The 18,305-nt window shown below is 34.3% G+C and overlaps 1 protein-coding gene, 1 non-coding gene and 1 pseudogene across 2 annotated transcripts; 1 reads left to right on the forward strand and 2 right to left on the reverse strand.

The window, feature by feature from the left end:
- Positions 1–1,650: 1,650 nt before the first annotated feature.
- On the reverse strand, positions 1,651–14,227 carry LOC113329675 (annotated as a pseudogene).
- A 1,415-nt stretch (positions 14,228–15,642) lies between these two features.
- LOC113329416 lies at positions 15,643–17,703 on the reverse strand. Its single transcript, XM_026576291.1, has 5 exons — positions 17,668–17,703; positions 16,739–17,552; positions 16,503–16,664; positions 16,129–16,374; positions 15,643–16,025 (listed from the first exon to the last, which is right to left on the reverse strand). The coding sequence occupies exons 2-5, from the start codon at positions 17,543–17,545 to the stop codon at positions 15,900–15,902; spliced, it is 1,341 nt and encodes a 446-aa protein (XP_026432076.1). The 5' UTR covers positions 17,546–17,552; positions 17,668–17,703; the 3' UTR covers positions 15,643–15,899.
- A 409-nt stretch (positions 17,704–18,112) lies between these two features.
- Positions 18,113–18,186, forward strand: TRNAN-GUU. Its single transcript has one exon. It is a non-coding gene; the product is annotated as a tRNA-Asn (tRNA).
- The last annotated feature ends 119 nt before the right edge of the window (positions 18,187–18,305 follow it).

An 18,305-nucleotide genomic window follows, 5' to 3' on the forward strand; every position in this document is an offset into this window, starting at 1 on the left:
TTTTGCACAAAATATCTGGTATCTTAGACTTGAGGCTTCTATTAACACATTCATTCGCAATTAGAAATCCATCTATAATTTGCTTTTCATGAATAAACGCACCTTGAAAGTCAGAAATAAGCTTTGGCATGACAATCTTCAACCTGTCCACAAGAACCTTAGATAAAATCTTCTATACACTTCCAATAATACTTAAAGGCCGAAAGTCCTTAGGAGTGCAAGTGTCTTCCTTTTTTAGAATAAGAGTAAGGAAAGAACAATTATACCTCCAATCCAACGAACCATAATGATGAAAATCATTAATCATACTAGTTTGTCAGTCGTGCGATGCACGAGCCTGTATCTCTCTTAGAAATACTGGATTAATATTGTATAATTTCATCAAAAATAATTATTCTTTTAAAACACTAATAGAAATTTGATAATCTCTGACCTTAGTAGCAAACTAATTGAAAACCATGCAGTAAAAAATATTGTAATATTTAGAAAGTCATGGGGATGTCCGTGAAACTTTTTTCACTATACTTATACCAGTTCCGCAAATTCATAAAGAGTTATTATTTTCCAGTTTCTTTTCATATTTTTTTGAGTTTCCAGAGTTCATGTTTTCGTTTTTTATTTACCCCTGCTTTTTTTTTTGCACCCAATTATTATACGTCGTTATTAAGAAAAGAAAAAAATTTATTCATCAACTTAACTTTTTTACTTTGCTTATCCATGCTGTCATATAATTTTGTTGGTATTGTACTATATTCATCAGGCAGCTTCGACGGTCTTTTGTCAAGTTATGGTTTTTGCAAAGGAACAAAGTGTTTTGATGTCCAATCACATGGTTCATGTTGTGTACTTTTATATTTCGCTTTGAAAATATAGATACCATACCATGAATGAGAAATATGGTTTTTGAATTTAGAGTGAAGTCCACTCTATCTGAACGATATTATTTTAGGAGGTGACTAAATGTAACCCACATTTTGATTAAATATAGCCGAGATACCACTTAAAAAAATTGGTTTATTTTATTTCAAAATTAACTAAACACAACCCCGAAAAGTCAAGTCAAATCCCATACTCATAAACCAAAAATAACTAATTAATAAAGATTTATAGAATTTTGTCGTATTAAAGTCTTTATACCATTTGGCATTATCCTTAAATCTTAAAATTGCATATACATATATGGGATTTAGAGTTAAAAAAAAAATGGGTCCATAAATCTCTTGATAAATTTCCCAGCAAATCTTAGGGAGAGGGATCAGACTCCATATGAAGGATGTTCTGGAAAACTGAATCACGTAGGAAACGTGATTCTAAGGATTCGGACAACCAAACATACAAAGGAAAACGTAATACTAATCCCCTGGACCCATAAATTCCACCTTTAAAATTCTACATCAAACCCGTTCTTTTCCATGGGATGTAGAGAAAGAGGGGGCAGCTGAGGAAGGGAGGGAGGGAGGAAGATCCCAAGATAAGTTTGGAAGATTTTTGACTTCTGAGCCTCTTCAAAATGAAGTTCTTGTCCAAATTTTGCCAAAACCCGTCATTACAATCAAAGTTTTCTCAAGAGTGCATCTAATTAAGATACTAAAATATATACATGGAATCCTCAGGCTGTTTGTGTAGAATGCAGTATCTCAATTATCAACTCTAAAGAGTTCTTTTAGTGGTGATTGGTATTCTCCAATCCCATGACATTTCAGGGTTGTTTTTTTGCCATTCCAGTGGCTTCTCAGGATTTGATAATTCCCACAATCCGACCTGAGAAGCTCTAGCCTCCATTTCCCACTAATTAGAAGCATGGAGGTGTGTCAAATAATTAAGACATAAAAAGGAACAATAAAGATCAAGACTTGTAACTTGCATGCTCACCTTTGTAAGTTCAGGACAGTTGTCAAAGGATGCATTATGCCATGCGTACTTTCTTGAGCATTGCTTCCTACAAGAAGACCACATTTATCCTCACCGTAAACACTGATAGTCAAACACTTCCCCGTAACCAGGTTAGTAAGTTCTTCCTTAGCCTCTTGTCCATAGTGCATTTTCTTTTTTGGGGCATCAATACCCCTGTTTACGAACAAATTAACCAAATCAACCATGAAATTGTTTTTACCTCAATCGAATCCGGTATTTTTTTGCAAGAATATCCGCATTGTTTGCACCTCTTAGGAGTCTGCATAAAGTGGGCGAGTCTGCATAAAGTGGGAATTAATGATATATATTGCTCTGAAAACACGATGTTGAGAAGCGCAATTACCTGTAACCAGCATCCAAAATCTTCTGGTATAATGCATCTGCCTTGGCATAATCCTTGAATGCCCGTGCTTTCGGTCATTCTGATATTGCTATTTGCACAACCTTGGGCACATTGGACGCTTCCCTTGTGTCCGCAACATCCACATACACCGTTAAGAAATCCCCATCAGCAACATTTCTTACATCCACCTAATTGAAAAATTCCACTTGAGAGACCAAAACATACATTCTTCAAAATAGAAACAAAAAATGAAACAGATTTTCCATCAGTTCTAGAGCACCCTCTTACTCGAAATGTCTGCAATACATATATCACTCGTTCGGGCTGAGGAGGAGGAGGAGGAAAGACTACTACTGCCGGAACTTCAACGCGATCACGTAGAATACGAAGAGCATAGAATTCCAATAAACCCTACAACAATGACAAAACCCCCTTAGTATCGTTAATAAAACTGAGCATTGTAACAGCCAGCGAGCACATAATATACTGCAAATTTTCTACAGTTACTGGTTTCAGTTTCCCCAAACTTCCTACTCCCCAAAATTAAAACATTAACCTTCCTTCTACGTTTTATATAACTGACATGAACATGAAAAAACCAACTACCATTACTTCCAAAAACAATTTCGATCAAGAATAACACTAAAATAGAACTGTTTTCAACTAATTTTCACTTGTAGTAATTTTCACTGCCAAAGACAAGATGCACGTGTTCTTTATAATTACAACTAATTTTCACTTGTAGTACTAAAAAACTATCGATATCAAGAATTCAAAAGCATAAAAGTATAAAAATTTGAATATACAATAAATAAGCAAAAGTATCAAACAATGTGATTTTCAGCATCAACTCCTTTTGGTTCAACATTTTAAGAACCAAGAGCGCCAGAAATCTCAGGTTGACTCCGTCCAATTGGTTTGGCAACAAATAGAAACTCAAGTGCAACAACGAAGTTGAAGCTAATGATCCTATGGGACTACCCTGTTCAGCAATAGGATTGGTGTTGTACGCTTCCCATCTAGTCACTGAAGCACTGCAAAATACTGTAAGCCGAAATGGATAAAAACTGATCCAGTAGGCATAATAGTTTTACGTATGGAGTTATTGTAGGTGGAAACATAGCAACACCATCTTTACAATTACACCTAAAAATAAGGGATCGACCTATGTAAGAACGGTACTTCCTCATTGCGGATGTGTCCAGGTGATGGGAAACAGGCCTTTCCGTAGGGAACCGGAACATGTTCTGCAGTATTAAATAGATTGAATTACTGGAATTTTGCTGGGGATGCAGTGTCGGACCCTAAACGAATCCCCCACAAAAACATAAGAGTTACCACCAAATCATATATAGTAGCTATAACCAACAAAATTCAAATAATGGTATATCTAAGGAAGTAGACAAACGAAAAGAACAAGAAAAAAAACAAAGATTCTTGAATAATATTATTGCTCGCATACCTGTAAAATATAGGTTCGGATTTGCAGCCTCGCTCTTTAGGTTCTGAATCGTCCTGCCAAATATAACATGCATTAACAAGTACAACGCGTCAGGTATTTCGGTAACCACATGATATGCCAAAAATACCAAATTACTCGGTCTTTTAACTTTGATGGTTGCGAAAGATCTTAAAAAAACCAGAAAAGATGATCATACTGCCGCATAAACAATAGATGAGGTATAATTGGTGATACCTTGTGTGATTTTACCATGAAGTTTAACAGTTCTCATCTTGTTTCACATCAAATTAGCACGCATCGCCTCTCATTGTTGCAACATTAGCGCCAATTTGAGGGTACCTGTAAAACAAACAATAAAAATAGATGAGACAACAAAGCCTAAATCGCAAAAACAGAAAGAAAACCAGAAACCCTAAAGTGGAAACAATGGGGTTTTAGCTTTTCCTTGATGCTTTATATAGACAGACACCAACTCGCATATATTCCATCCAGAAAAAACTTTTGTTTTGGAAATGATATATTAATCAATCTCTTATTTTTGGATGATACATTTCCTAAAATGTCTATAATATCGATTTTTTTTTTGACAATATTCAAATATTTATAGGAATGTTTTTGACACCCTAGAGAACTTGCACGTAAGTAATTTTTTTTCTTAAAGTTTACTTTTTTATGAATTTAAATAAGATAAATATATATATTTTCAAATATTGCTTAGTTAATAATGATGCTGGTAGTGGTCTTGGTACTTTTATTTTGCATAGATTAGGCATTGCTATTCAAAAAGGTGTTGGTGTCCAGCTTGTTTCTCGGTTACCAACAAAGATCCCTCGTGTAAAATAGAAATTTTATAAGAATATTTTCATCAAGAACTGTACTATATACTTATTACAGTATAAATTTTTTATTACTACGTACTACTTAAGTTATTTATGGTATGAACAATATTAAGAAAAAAATATCGAAAATGTTTTGATTATAGTTTATGGCACCTTGTTAATAATGTTTTTTTTTTTTTTTTTTTTTTTTTTGTTGTTTTTGTTCCTAAAGTTTTGCTTAATATCACTATAATTAGTTATGATTTTATACCAATGATTTTGTATTTCAACTATTCAACAGGATTACAAATTAATTTTTTTCCTTAGAAGATGGAGGTTGCTTGGATTTATGGGTACGTACATCCCACAGCTCTATGTATTTTCATTTTAAGATTTAATCATAGATTTAATACCAACAGAAAGTGTAATCGTAAGTATTTTTGTTATCCGTAGTTTGGAAATGCGATTAGGGAGATTTTATTACAAAAACTGTAAATGGACATTGGACATTGGTTTATTTTTTTATTTAAATGATTGATCTTTTTTTAATCATATGATTGATCTAATTTTACGATTTCATCACGATGAACATTGCATATTTTATTTTATATTATTTTATCATCATGAAAATAGTTTTTTTTTTTGGTAATGTTATATTTGTTTTGATATGTTTCTTAGATTAAATAAAATTTAGTAACTTTAGGAAATTATTTTCTTAAATGTGACTGGTCAAATAATATTTTGTGGGTCCAAAAGATTCTTCTGAAATTTTATTGGCTGAAATTCTAAATGGTGGGGACATAATCAACCAGAAGATCTGGTTAACCACGTCGCTCGAAAAAACTTTGTTTTTATATAGAGAATTCATGAAATCGACTTTAATGATGTCCCAGCATTTTTTTGTAGATTTCTGTAGTGAAAGCATGCCTGGAGCCTTATTTGAACCCATGTGTTTAGTTACATTCCAAACTTCATCTTCCGTAAAAGATCTCTCCATCCATTCTCTATCCTCGTCACCCACAACTGGAAAATGCAAATCATCCAATGAAGAATTTTTCGATGAAAAGAGGGTGATATAGTAGTTCGGAATTTTCTCCTTAATTAGATTTTGATATAGGAAATCTACAAAATCAATCTGAAGCTTAGCAATTGTGTTCCGTTTCCTTCTTGCACTTGCGATTTTATGAAAATACCTTGAGTTAGTGTTTCCCCGTCTAAAACCATTTTGTTTGGCTGGGAGTTGCCACCTCCTAACCTCCAACCTTTCAATAGTTTTAAGTTTAAGCTTACGTTGCAGTCTAACTTAACTTCTTGTTGATCAGCTTGCAAAGCCCGAGTCTCTTCAAGAATGTTGATCAGCTTGACGGCGTTTCTTTGCTAGTTGAATTTTCCTGGAAAAATGTTACTGAGTCAATGTCATGTTAAACAATTCATAACTTTCCACCAACATGTAAAAATGACGAAATCATAATTCATAGGTGGTAATGTAAAGCAACAAAGACTAGTATGTAACTTCGAGTCTCGACATCTCTAGGTGTCCTCTTCTTTGAATTAAATTGAGTTCAGCTTTTCTTCAGTTTATGTGTGCTTCCATTTCTTTCGAAGAAATATAGTTGAACTTATTTGTATACACTCTCGTCACTGTATCTACATTTTTGTTGAAGTGTTTCACACATTAAACATAGAATCGTATATTTGAAAGCACTTGTCCCTATATATGCTAACAAATCAAATTTAGCATTGACCTTCTGTTGATTCATGCCATGGAAAGAAAATTTTAAGTTGTCCACATTTGCAGTTTACTCCAACATCTCGCATTGGTTATATCCAATTTTAGTTTCACTTGTATGTTTTCAAAATATGTTGAGTAGAGAAGTTCTTTTTAAAGCATTGGTGATGAATAGAAAAGTGGTAATATATACAGTGAAGAGGCCGTATCATGAAAAATAAAAGCATAGCTCATCATATATTTATCAGAAAATGAAAATTTAATCAAGCTGTTGAGTTTTTGTTTAATATGCATTTCATGCACATAGGAAATTCACAAATAAAAAACCAGAAGAAAAAAAAACATTTATTGAGCCTGCATTCTCCTCGGTTTAGTAAGTGAAAGACAATTTTTAGGTTTTTTTTTGGACAACGTATCAAGAACCAAAGCTATTATAGATTGAAGTTATATAAAACCTAGTGAACCGAGCATAGAGAAGAATAAGCCTTATCTTATAAATTTTGTTATACTTTTAGTTAGAGTGAATCTTTTTTGTCGACAAAATTAATTTTTGGTAGCTAAGAAATTATGAAGCAGATATTTGATCATAGTGGTAAATTTTAGATTGCTTAGAATACATTTGGCAACATCACATATTTTGGGGTCATATGGTCATAGTGGCACATTATAAAGACTTTATCCCATTAATCAAATTTTGGATCATAATTAATAGTTATAAATTTTGGGTTGCAAAGTACAAATACTAAGCAATGCCAGAATTTTTTTATGTCATAAAAAGAAGATTTCGGATCACTAGGTAATGTAAAGTGATATTTCAATTTGCAATCATCATGTAGAAATGAAACATAAATACTATGAAATAGAAATACTAACCTTTCATTTTGAACTTCTTCTACCCTTAATATAAGGAATAAACAAAAATTTAAAGTTCTTCTTTATAATATTTAGAACTTCTACCCAAAATTAATGGAAGTTATAAGATTTGTGGAATCTTATGTTCACCTACGGGAAAACGTTCTTTAGTAAGAACCGCATAAACAAGATCTCATTCTTTAAACTCAACCACACGTTTCTTGATCGACTTTGTTCCTTTACTTTCTTGATGAAGCTTCCAAATTCTTACGGGTGCTTTCATGAATAAGTTGGAGTTGGAAAACAAAATCTTCCGCCTAAGCACTTGGTTTTTTCAAATCCGGTGCTAAAGGAAAGTCAAGTGGTATTCTTGGATTGAACCAGTACTCTTCGGTTTACTACTTCGGTTTTCCCATCCGTTTTAGGTTGATAGGAGGTGCTAAAACATAAGATAGCTAGTCTTGACCAACTTCTATAAGGTATGCCAAAAACGCCCCATAAAACGACTATCTCTATCAGGAACGTTTAATGAAGGAATACAATGCAAAGGATAAATCTCTTTAAAAATAATTGATCATCATGACCGCATCTGCTGTCATTTTACAAGTAATAAAATAAGACATTTTATAAATTCGATATACTACTACAATGATTGAATTCATACCTCTTTGAGTGCGTAGTCATCTCAAGATGAAATTCATACTCAAATCTTTTTATGGACTAGAAGGAATATGAAGTGGCATGTATAATCCCGTATTAGTAGTCGTTCCTTTGGATACTTGACATATATGACATCTCTTCACATACCGGAAAATCTCCTTCCATATTCCCATCCAAAAGTATGAGCTTGAAACCAAGTTCCAAGTACGAGTAGTCTCCATATACGACCCCCCTACCCCACCATGAAGCTCCTTAATAATTTTCATTCGCAAGCTTGACTACGAAATGCAAAGATCATTTTTCCGATAAAGGTACCCATCGAAAATAACATAATCACCATTGTAGAGAGACTTTTCATAAATCATAAGAGGATCAAATTAAGTATCATCTTTTAAAAGTTCTCGAATGTCATTGAATCCCAAAATATGAGCCCACGTTTGTGAAAGAAAGGACGTTCGTCGACTCAAGGTATCCGCTACCTTGTTTTGTACAACCGACTTGTGCTTGATGGAAAAAGTAAATTGTTGCAAATAAGAATCCCATTTACCATGCTTAGTGGAAAGTTTGTCTTGAGAATTGATGCCCTTTAATGCTATGTGGTCCAAAAATAAGATGAACTCATCGTGAATAAGATAGTGCCGCTATGTTTGAGTGCTTGGACAATAGCATAAAACTCAATATCGGAAGTGTTATATGCATCTTCTTCATAATTATGATGTTGATTTATAGATTGATCTTGATGAATATTTGAGTTTCCAAGTCTTAAAAAATATTCTTCGAAATTTGCATCAATTCTTTGTTGCATTTCATCAAATGCTTCATGCTTAAAGACTTATAATTCTTATTTCAAAGAAGTTTCACCTTGATTAACTCTTTTTCTTGGAGCCATAATAAAACCACAAGGAGAATGAACCCAATTTGACAATATTACGCAAAAAGATTCAAAAACCCTAATTACTTGACAAATAAAGAAGTAATATCCTCTAGTAATTAATATCTTCGCCACAACCTTCCCCCAAAAATTAACCAAAGCTCTTGATACCAACTAGGGATAATTAGAGTTTGATACTCAGGTTTAGACCAACACTAGGCTTTGGTCTAACATTTGTCCAACATTAGGGCTTGGTACTTGGACCCGACGTTGACCTTTGTTGATTAGGATAAGTCCGAATTTCTGTTTAGTAATTATTAAAAAAATGATATTAAATTAAATTATTAAACGAATTTACAAATACACCCTTCACTTTATTGATATTTACAGATTCAATATTGACCCTCCTCTTTATGCAAATCGCCGCCACCAGTATCATCACTATTTCTGCTACCTTGTCACTACCTCTGCAACACCGCCACAACCACCATTTTACCTTACTACCATCACAGTAACCCTCACCAATTTTCTTGATTTGCTACCAATTTCATACTGAAATCAAACCCAATTTCGGACTGCAATATTCAACGGACTGCAATATTCAATTCTTCTATCAAATCTAACCCATATACTTACTCATTGCCATAAAAAATCAATCACAAACCTTTCTGAAATCAGCCAATTAGCAAGCATCCACTTATTCTCATCATACCAGAATCATTCTTTTCCTTATTCTTCACAGCAACGATTCATATTACCATCATGTCATTTAACCACTGAACTTAGCCCTCTCTATTTTAATTTTAATTGAAATACCCTAAACCCTCTCTATATTATGCTCAAATTAAAACCCCCAAATCACCAAATCGAATCAGCTCCATATTGAGCGAATTCAAGACCTTAATTTCAACACCGGAAACAACCAGCACCTAATTGAGCAATGCTATATCTTCATCTTTATCCAAAAATTGACAAATTTCAATCTAAAATTGCACCCTACAATGCTTAATTTCAATCCTTCAACCAAATTTAAATCTGTTAAAATTGGAAGAAACCGAAATCAAAGATGTAGAGAATGTATAGCAAGACAAATAATCAAACACCCACTTCTGCGCTTCTCGAAATCATCTTTTTCACAAAACCTAGCAAAAAGTTTGTGTTCTTCGCCATTTTCTTCATAATGGGATTTTAACAATGAAATTCATCTCAATCACACAAATTTTTTCAAAAATGATAATTTAGAAAAAAATCCTTTTGATCTACTAACAAAATTGAACCTAATTTTAATCTTTTGAGTAATTAGGGTTCACTTTACGTTCTTCATATACTGTTCGATCAACACTAGTTTAATGGAATCAATAGGGTTATCGTAGTGGTGGAGAAGGATGATGTGAAGGTCATGATGTTTAAGTTACATCCATGTGGTTTTCTTATGCAGAGACGGAGGAGGAGGAAGAAGCAGAGAAATTAGGTATTTTTTTTTTCTTTTTCTGTTTTCGTTTTCTTTATGCAGAAACTGGGGCACCGTAGGCTAAGTGTTGTTATTAATGCTGGTGGATCCGAGGATACTTCGAGGGTGTCTTAGTAAACTCAGTATTGTTATTTTATAAAATTAATTAAAGTTTGGTCAAACAATGTCAACAACAGTCAACGTCGGGTCCAGGTCCCAAGCCCTAACGTTGGACAAATGTTAGACCAAAGCCTAGTGTTGGTCTAAACTCGAGTACCAAACTCCAATTATCCTTACCAACTAATGTAAAGTGATAGTGCTGCTTACAATAATAACGTAGAAACTGAAACAAAAGCACTATGAAATAGAATTACTAACCTGTCAATTTAAGTATCTCATATCCTTAGAATAAGGAAGAAAAAAACATTAAAGTTCTTACTTAGAAATTCTACCCAAAATAAATGGAAGTTACAAGCTTATTGAAGTATCTCCTCACATCAACTACCCTCGAAGAGAAAGATCGAAGAAAAAAGGAAAATAAGGGTTTTGACCTAGTGTTTCTTAAAACAAAACTTGAAAGAGTCGAAATAGGGCTTGAAAACACATAACAAAGATAAACAAAAACAATCCAAAGAAAGGGCAAAAGAGAGAATAAAAAAAACAAGGGCAAAAGTGGTATTTGAAGCATACCACTACGCATCACTAAGTCAGTTTTTGTGTCGCAACGCGCTCCCGTTTTTGTCTTTCGCACTTCTTACTTATTCAAATGAAATCTCATCACTGTATCCAGATTTTTGTCTTTCGCACAACTTATGTAGGACCATCTTCATGAAATTACATGTTCGTATAAAGTAGATATGTTTTGGATGATTCAATATCAAACTTTGTCACATCATATAAATTGTAAATTTTCCTTCGGGACTCTGGTTGAACCATGACATATTAGCGAAATTTTAAGTGTTTGTCTGAACTAAAACACAATTTGCAATTTACTCCAATATCTCACAGTCTTGGTTTTATTTTTACGCATATGTTTCCAAAATATGATTAAAAACAAACGTTCTTTTTTTAAGCATTCTTAATAAGAAAAGTAGTAATGTATATATATCAAAGAGTTTCAAGAAAAATAAAAGCATAGCTGATCATGCATTTTGGAGAAAATGAGAATGAAAATTAAATGGGGCTGTTGATTTTCTGTTTAATGTGGCCCATGAACATTGGAAATCAACAAAGCCCATAAATAAACAACCCAAAAACCATTTACTGGGCCCGTATTTTTGGATTCTCCTCAGTTGAGTAAATAAAGAACCCTGATTTTGGGCATACCAAAATCTTTCAAGGCATACAAAACAATAGTCCCATCTTGGATGACCTTATAAGGGGTACCCTATGGGTAGTTTAATTACCTATATACCCTTAATATAAAAATTTAAAATCAGTTTTCTAATCAAAATCAGTTTCGCTTAACATCTCTTCTTCTTCTTCCTCCTCTAGCCGAACTCTTCCCCCTCCTGCGAAAAAAAAAATCATCATCGTGATTAATTTTCGATTCGTAAAAATTTGATCGTCGATTAAACTCAACCACATAATGACTCGTACAAAGAAAACTAGGGACTAGGCAAACCAAATCGTCTTCTAATCCATCAATTGAAGAAGAAGAAACAATTGAAGATGAAGGTGTAGAAACTGAAAATCAACCACCAATTGAACCAGAAACTGAACCAACAACATCTCCAACTCCGGAAATAAGGATAAGAAAGTAAGTTTTACAAACCCAATCTCCTATTTGTTGTTTTTCATCGATTAAATGACGGTTACAGTGTTGGGTTCGGCTCAAAATTGAGTTGCATTTTTAGCCGAATTGTTCATCACAAAAGCTTCCTGTAAGTGTATATGAACAATTCGGCTTAAAATTTCATGAAATTTCAAGCTGAACCTAGTCACAGATAGAGATGCATAGGGGTTCGGCATATTCGATAATCATAATATGTGCCGAACCTAGCAGATTTATGAGGTTCGGCTATTACGATATTCTCAATATGTGCCGAACCAATAACAATATTTTAACCCAAAAATAACAAATTGATGTTCGGCTCATACGATTTTCGAAATATAAGCCGAACCAGTAATTATTATTTTTCTGGGCTATTCAGGATGTTGTTCGGCTCATAGATGTGAGCCGAACCATTCATCAATTGGTAGATTCGGCTCATAGATGTGAGCCGAAACACAACATTTTTCGCCGAACCATGATCAAAAAATCATCTAAACAACCTTTTATAATTCTGAAAATTATCTTAATCACTAAACAAAATATTTAATCACTAATCAATATTACTAACACTAATCGTAAAGGGCAAATTTGCCACTAAAATTTTTTTGGGTTAAGGGGTAATCTGATTTTGCTATTTCACAACCTTTTTTGTCTTCATGTGGTATGCCTCGAAAGATTTTGGTATGCCCAAAATCAGGGTTCTAAATAAAGATGGGTCCTGGATTCCTGTTCCCTCCTATCAAAACTCCTTCTCTGTTAGAGAAAATTAGGCGCTGGCCCTAAAAAAATAATATTTTCATTGTCAGGCCCACAATTAATTTTAGGACCGTGACACCCATAATTATATGAAATTATTAAAAATGTATGCATGACTGATTATGCATCCGCATGACAGGTTATGCATCAGGGGTATAATTGGTAATGCAACTTGGATATACTATATCTAAAAATACGCGCCTTGGAATTTTACAAATTTTATATCATTGGAAATCTTTTTAAGAGAGCTACGCAGTGAGTACAAACAAGAATATCAAATTTTTGTTTTTCACGAAAAAAATCGGAGGTGATCATCATTTTAGGCAAAATTTTCGAAAACTTGATACATAACCATTATGCAGCCAACAAAAAAGATGCATAACACATTCTGCAGACACGTAACGAATTATGCAACCATTTTCTCCATTGCATAACAAATTATGCATTTGGATAACAAAGTTATGCATCTATAACAAGTTATGTAACCATTGTTTTGGTTGATTTTAGAGCGTACATAAAAACAATTGATGCATAATGCAGTATGCATCCATATTTACGGATGCATATCAGGTTATGCATCTATTTTCTCGATGTATAATGCATTATCTAGCCATATTTTCGGACGCATAAGGTCCTGTTTGGTATAGTTTTCAAAAACAGTTTTCTGTTTTTAAAAACAGAGAAAACAGAAAACAAGAGAAAACGCGTTTGGTAAGGACATTTTCAGAAAATGTTTTATATCTGTTTTCTGTTTTTAAAAACAAAAAAATGAAAACAACAAATTATTGTTTTCTGTGTTTTCTCTTTTTTTCTTTTTTTTATTCTTTTCTTCTTTTCAGAACAAAGTAAGAGATGGGGAATGACTGCAAGTGAGTCATGGCTAATATCACTATCTCTTAGACGAATCTTTACATTTGATCCGATTTAGTTGGTCTTCCTTGTTTTCAAAAACAGTTTACCAAACAATTTTTAGAAAATGAAAACAAGGAAAAAAGGGTATGTTTTTAAAACAGTGGAAAACTATTTTTGAAAACTGTTTTTCAAAACTGTACCAAACAGGCCCTAAGAGTTTATACATCCATTTTCACGACTGCATAGCATGTTATGCATATATTATTGTAGGTGCATGAAAAGTTATGCAGTCTTTGTTGTTGTTGGTTTCAATAGTAACGAAAACGTTACTGCATAACGTGTTATGCAGCAACAAATTTTGTAGATGCATAACAGGTTATGCATCCGTTTTCACGACTGCATGACATGTTATGCAGTCATAACCACATCATCATCTTCTTTCATGTTTCAATAACTCCCACGCAAACCATTATCCTCCATCCGTAGCTCCCAATCCACCACTACCAGCTTTCACCTACTTCAATACAGCAACAAATACCAACAACAAAGACAAATACAAACCATTCCTATTTCAGTTACACCATGAAAAACAAACAAAAATACCAACAGCAACACCATCATTCCTACTTATCTCTAATATTCTTTACATCCAAAATTACACCCACCATAAGAACATCCTTCTCATCTTCTACAGACTCAATACTACCACTAGTTTGGCTTCCTCCCATTTCATCACCAGACCCCATCCAACAAATCAACCCTCATATCCTAGTCTTCTCAGCCCCATTTATGCCCAGATTGAGCTAAGAAAATTACCTCTTAGTGTTAAAAGAGGACAAAATTTCTTCATGACAAACTTCTCTAGGAGCTGGATCTCCTCTTACCAATTATAATGCAGTTGATAATTTCTCAAAAATTTACAGAAATCGAGCATAAAAATACTGCAAAATTCAAAATAAACACAATTATATCAAACACAATAATCAACAAAAGACATAAAACGACTGTGATTCTACAAACCTGCGTTATTTTCATTAAAAAGAAACAAAAATCCGAACCAAGCACTCTTCACTGGAGATCCGAACATTGCTATCTTAACTAAATAATTTAACCTACTATCTCAAGACAAAAAAAATCATAAAACACCAAGCATTCCGAATGAAACGAACATCAATCCCTCGGCACCATCACCATCTTTAACTTGTAACTCCACCAATTTCTTCTTCTATTTCAGAAACAATCTCAAAGCCTAACTCATTAGTAACCTATCCAGCAACAGGAACCCGATTTCTAATCTCTCTTCCAACACAGTCTCAGCCGTAATCAAATAAAACCCCTGAAATCAAAGCAACAAAAAGAAGAAACTTACCAAACGAGAATTGAAAAGAAAATAGATATAGTTCTCGATCTCGATCTCGATTTCTTAGTTCGAGATCTCTTCTTCAACTCTCGATATTCTTATTTTGGAAAGAAAATGTATTTTTCTCCGTTGAAAGAAATAAGATCTCCCGGAAACCAACATCAATCTCTTCTTATAACTCTATCGACCTCACATAATCGTTCTTCTCGATCTGATTCAGGTCTTGATGAAGATTTACAGTTGGGAAGAAGAAGTTTTATAAATTATGGGTTTTAGATTAATTTTCTTTCTGAAAATGGGGGCGCGCATGAAATTTTGCTCCCGTGGATTTCTCTGTGGAAAAATCTGGGGAACTGGGTCTCACAGTAGTATTCACTCTGAATTAATGTTGGTGATTCTTTACAGGTACTAAGTCATTCACACTTCACATAAATGAAATGTGAATTTTATTCAATGTTTGAAAGTAAACTAAAAGAAAAATTTAAACTGTTTTCCGGTACGTCTATTAAGAACCTAAGCTATTGTAGCTTGAAGTGGAATATAACCAAGTGAACCAGTGTAGAGAAGAAAACTCTTACCTTATGAGTTTAGACGGAAAAATTGATTTTAGGTAACTAAGCAATCATGAATTAGATATTTGATTGTAGTGGTAAATTTTGGATTACTTAGATTTTTTTTTTTGGCACATCACATGTTTTGGGTCATGGTGGCACATTATAATGATTTTAGCCCATTAACCAAATTTTTGGGTCATAGTTGTAAATTTTTGGTTGCGAAGTACAAATATTTAGCAGTGCGGGAGATTTACTTCATATCATAATTCGATTTTTCCTTGGTTAAGATTTTGTGTCACAAGGCAGAGTTTTGGTGGCATTAGATTTCAAATTTTGGGGGTAGCTTCAAACGTAATACACAACCAAAGGTGAATTGCCCATCGCACTAAAGACAACCTGCCGCAGGAAACCCACGCCAATATATCTAGTTAGCCTGCTATCTTTTACATAGGATTACAATTAATCAGAAAAAGCCTGAGGAGTTTCAAGATTAGAGAGACATGCTTAGATGCCTAATAGCTGATAGGCACCATATTTTTCTTCTTTCCTAAGAAAACTAAAAACAGCGCCAGTCACACCTACAACTCCCATCAAAACCAAGAACCATGTGTACTTCAAGATATCCAGCTTCTGCACAAACGAAGTCAAAAACACATGATGTCACAAACGGAGTATTTTTTTTTTAATCTAAGCAAAGGTTAGTTTGTTTGTTTCAGGACAATTTGAATCATACATAAATTTGCCTGCGCGATGGATTTGGCAATTGATCTGCAACCAAGACGTAGAAATAACCCATCACTCCAGTATGTTTTTCAATGCTGCTGTAATTAGATTCCAATACTAAAGTCTCTCCATCAGATATCTTGACAGAGCCAGGCTGGGGATAACAAGTTGACATCCCTACTATGTTGCCATCTTCATTGCCTGCTCCATTTCCATCTCCATAAACTGGTAAAGAAGTGCATATGAGGCGTCCATCCTAATCAAATCATAAGTGTACACAGAAAAAATGATGTTAGTCACTCGAACAACACCATATAGACAACATAGTTAGCATGGCGCAGAAACTGGCCGATAATCAACGGAGTTCTAAATGTCCAGAATTACCTCTCCATAAAGCGCCGATCCGATTCCAGCAGAATGCTGATGAGCAACACCATAGATAACGTAACCACCTTTTGGCAGAACGAGACTTGTCCTTTTGTTATCCACACAAATAGTATCTCTACCTGCACTAGTCTTATCACATGCCTCGACGTCGTATTCAATCTGTTTTTACAATTGCAATTAGTACCCGCATAACCAAAATGTTCTGAAGTAACAAATAAGAGTGTATGTATTACCTTGCAGGGTGATTCCGAACCACTCCCTGTTTTCGCAGTATAGGTGACATCAAAAACGTAAATTTTGACAGGCAATATAGTTTCTTCCCAGTCTACCCACTTCACTGTATATTTAAGGTAGACACCTCTTTTGCTGCTTCTGAAACCTTCTCTTATCCTGCACTCGGTCTTATCGTAGCAGCATTTCAAGCCTCCAGTGTAACCCAGCCTTAATGGTGTACCATACTCATCCTTCGTAACATTATACAGATCACACTTGCACTCAGTGCATCCAAATTGATCTTCCACGCCACGCAAATCAATTGCATGCAAATTAATTAACCATCTCTCCTCATATCCATCTGGAATTTCTGCAGGATTTCCAACCTCTATCCCGTAAGGATCTGGCACATGTGTTATGGTTCGTCGTGTTTCAGATCCAAACCCAAAGTACTGGGCAAGGTTCTTACAAACACCACTGTTTCTCACCATAATCATCTTTCCGGAGTCCCTCTCTTCATTCGTATCTGTGTCTTTGGGAGCATAGTATCTTAGGATGACCCAATGATGAATATAAGTTTCATACAACGGAACAGAATTCCCATCCTCGTCAACTATCTCACCATTGAAGTCTTTAAGCACAATATGACCTCTTGGAAAATCGACATTGTGATAATACTTATTACAGACAGATCCTGCTCCCAACACAAACTTGGGAGTCAAGAAGACGGCAGATTTCTCCCCATTCACTTCACTGAACACAGATTCCGAATTTTGAACTGATACAATAAGCAACAACAGTACTCCGAATAACAATTCTCGTCTCATTTTTTTCCTGTCAACAAGTTTCACATACGGATATTCAAAATACAAAGAGAAATACAATGACAGTAAAATTAAACATAAATCATCCTAATCCAACTGAACGTATAAAAAATCGAGAGAAGTACCTGATTTTATTTCTCTTCTTCCTATACTGCTTCTGTAATGCATGCCTTAAGTGCTGCAACTATATACTGCTTACCACTTCGTCTTAAATAAGATTAGGTAGCTTACCCGTGGGCAGAGTTAGTTCCCCGGTACCAACCTTTTGATTATGTGACGAAATGTATATGCGCAAATAAGGACATGAATAGAGATAATAAATATCTTGTCAACGTCAGAAAATGCAACATTTTTCTTTGTAGCTATGTGCTCAAGTTAGAATTAGTAGTACTCCACTTTTCCTCAAAAAAATCGTAAATTTCTACATAAGTTTTTTGTGGTGGCTAATAAGTGCGGAGGCCATCCCTGACTTCATCTTTAACACTAGGAAGAAGGAAAAAAAACAGCACTAACAGCGACGTACCCTTTAGAAAGTAAAAACATATAGAAATCTTGCTACCGAACAACAAAGCTGGAATAGCTCAGCTGGTTAGAGCGTGTGGCTGTTAACCACAAGGTCACAGGTTCAATCCCTGTTTCTAGCGACTTTTTAATTCTTTTTTTGTTTCATTCTTTTTTCAACCGTTTCTAGCGTTTTTCATTCTTTTTTCAACTGAGTTAATAACCCAGCAGCAGTACTTTTTGCTCACTTGACTTGCTAGTG

Source organism: Papaver somniferum, unplaced genomic scaffold (assembly GCF_003573695.1).
Source record: "Papaver somniferum cultivar HN1 unplaced genomic scaffold, ASM357369v1 unplaced-scaffold_117, whole genome shotgun sequence".
Classification (NCBI taxonomy): Eukaryota; Viridiplantae; Streptophyta; class Magnoliopsida; order Ranunculales; family Papaveraceae; genus Papaver; species Papaver somniferum.

Excerpts from the sequence above, each read along its gene's own strand:
- LOC113329416 (XM_026576291.1), bottom strand. The coding sequence starts at position 17,545 with ATGAGACGAGAATTGTTATTCGGAGTACTGTTGTTGCTTATTGTATCA. Across the intron at positions 16,665-16,738 it reads GTTCGGAATCACCCTGCAAG|ATTGAATACGACGTCGAGGC; the intron begins GTAATACATACA and ends TTGTAAAAACAG. Across the intron at positions 16,026-16,128 it reads CATCGCGCAGGCAAATTTAT|AAGCTGGATATCTTGAAGTA; the intron begins GTATGATTCAAA and ends TCGTTTGTGCAG.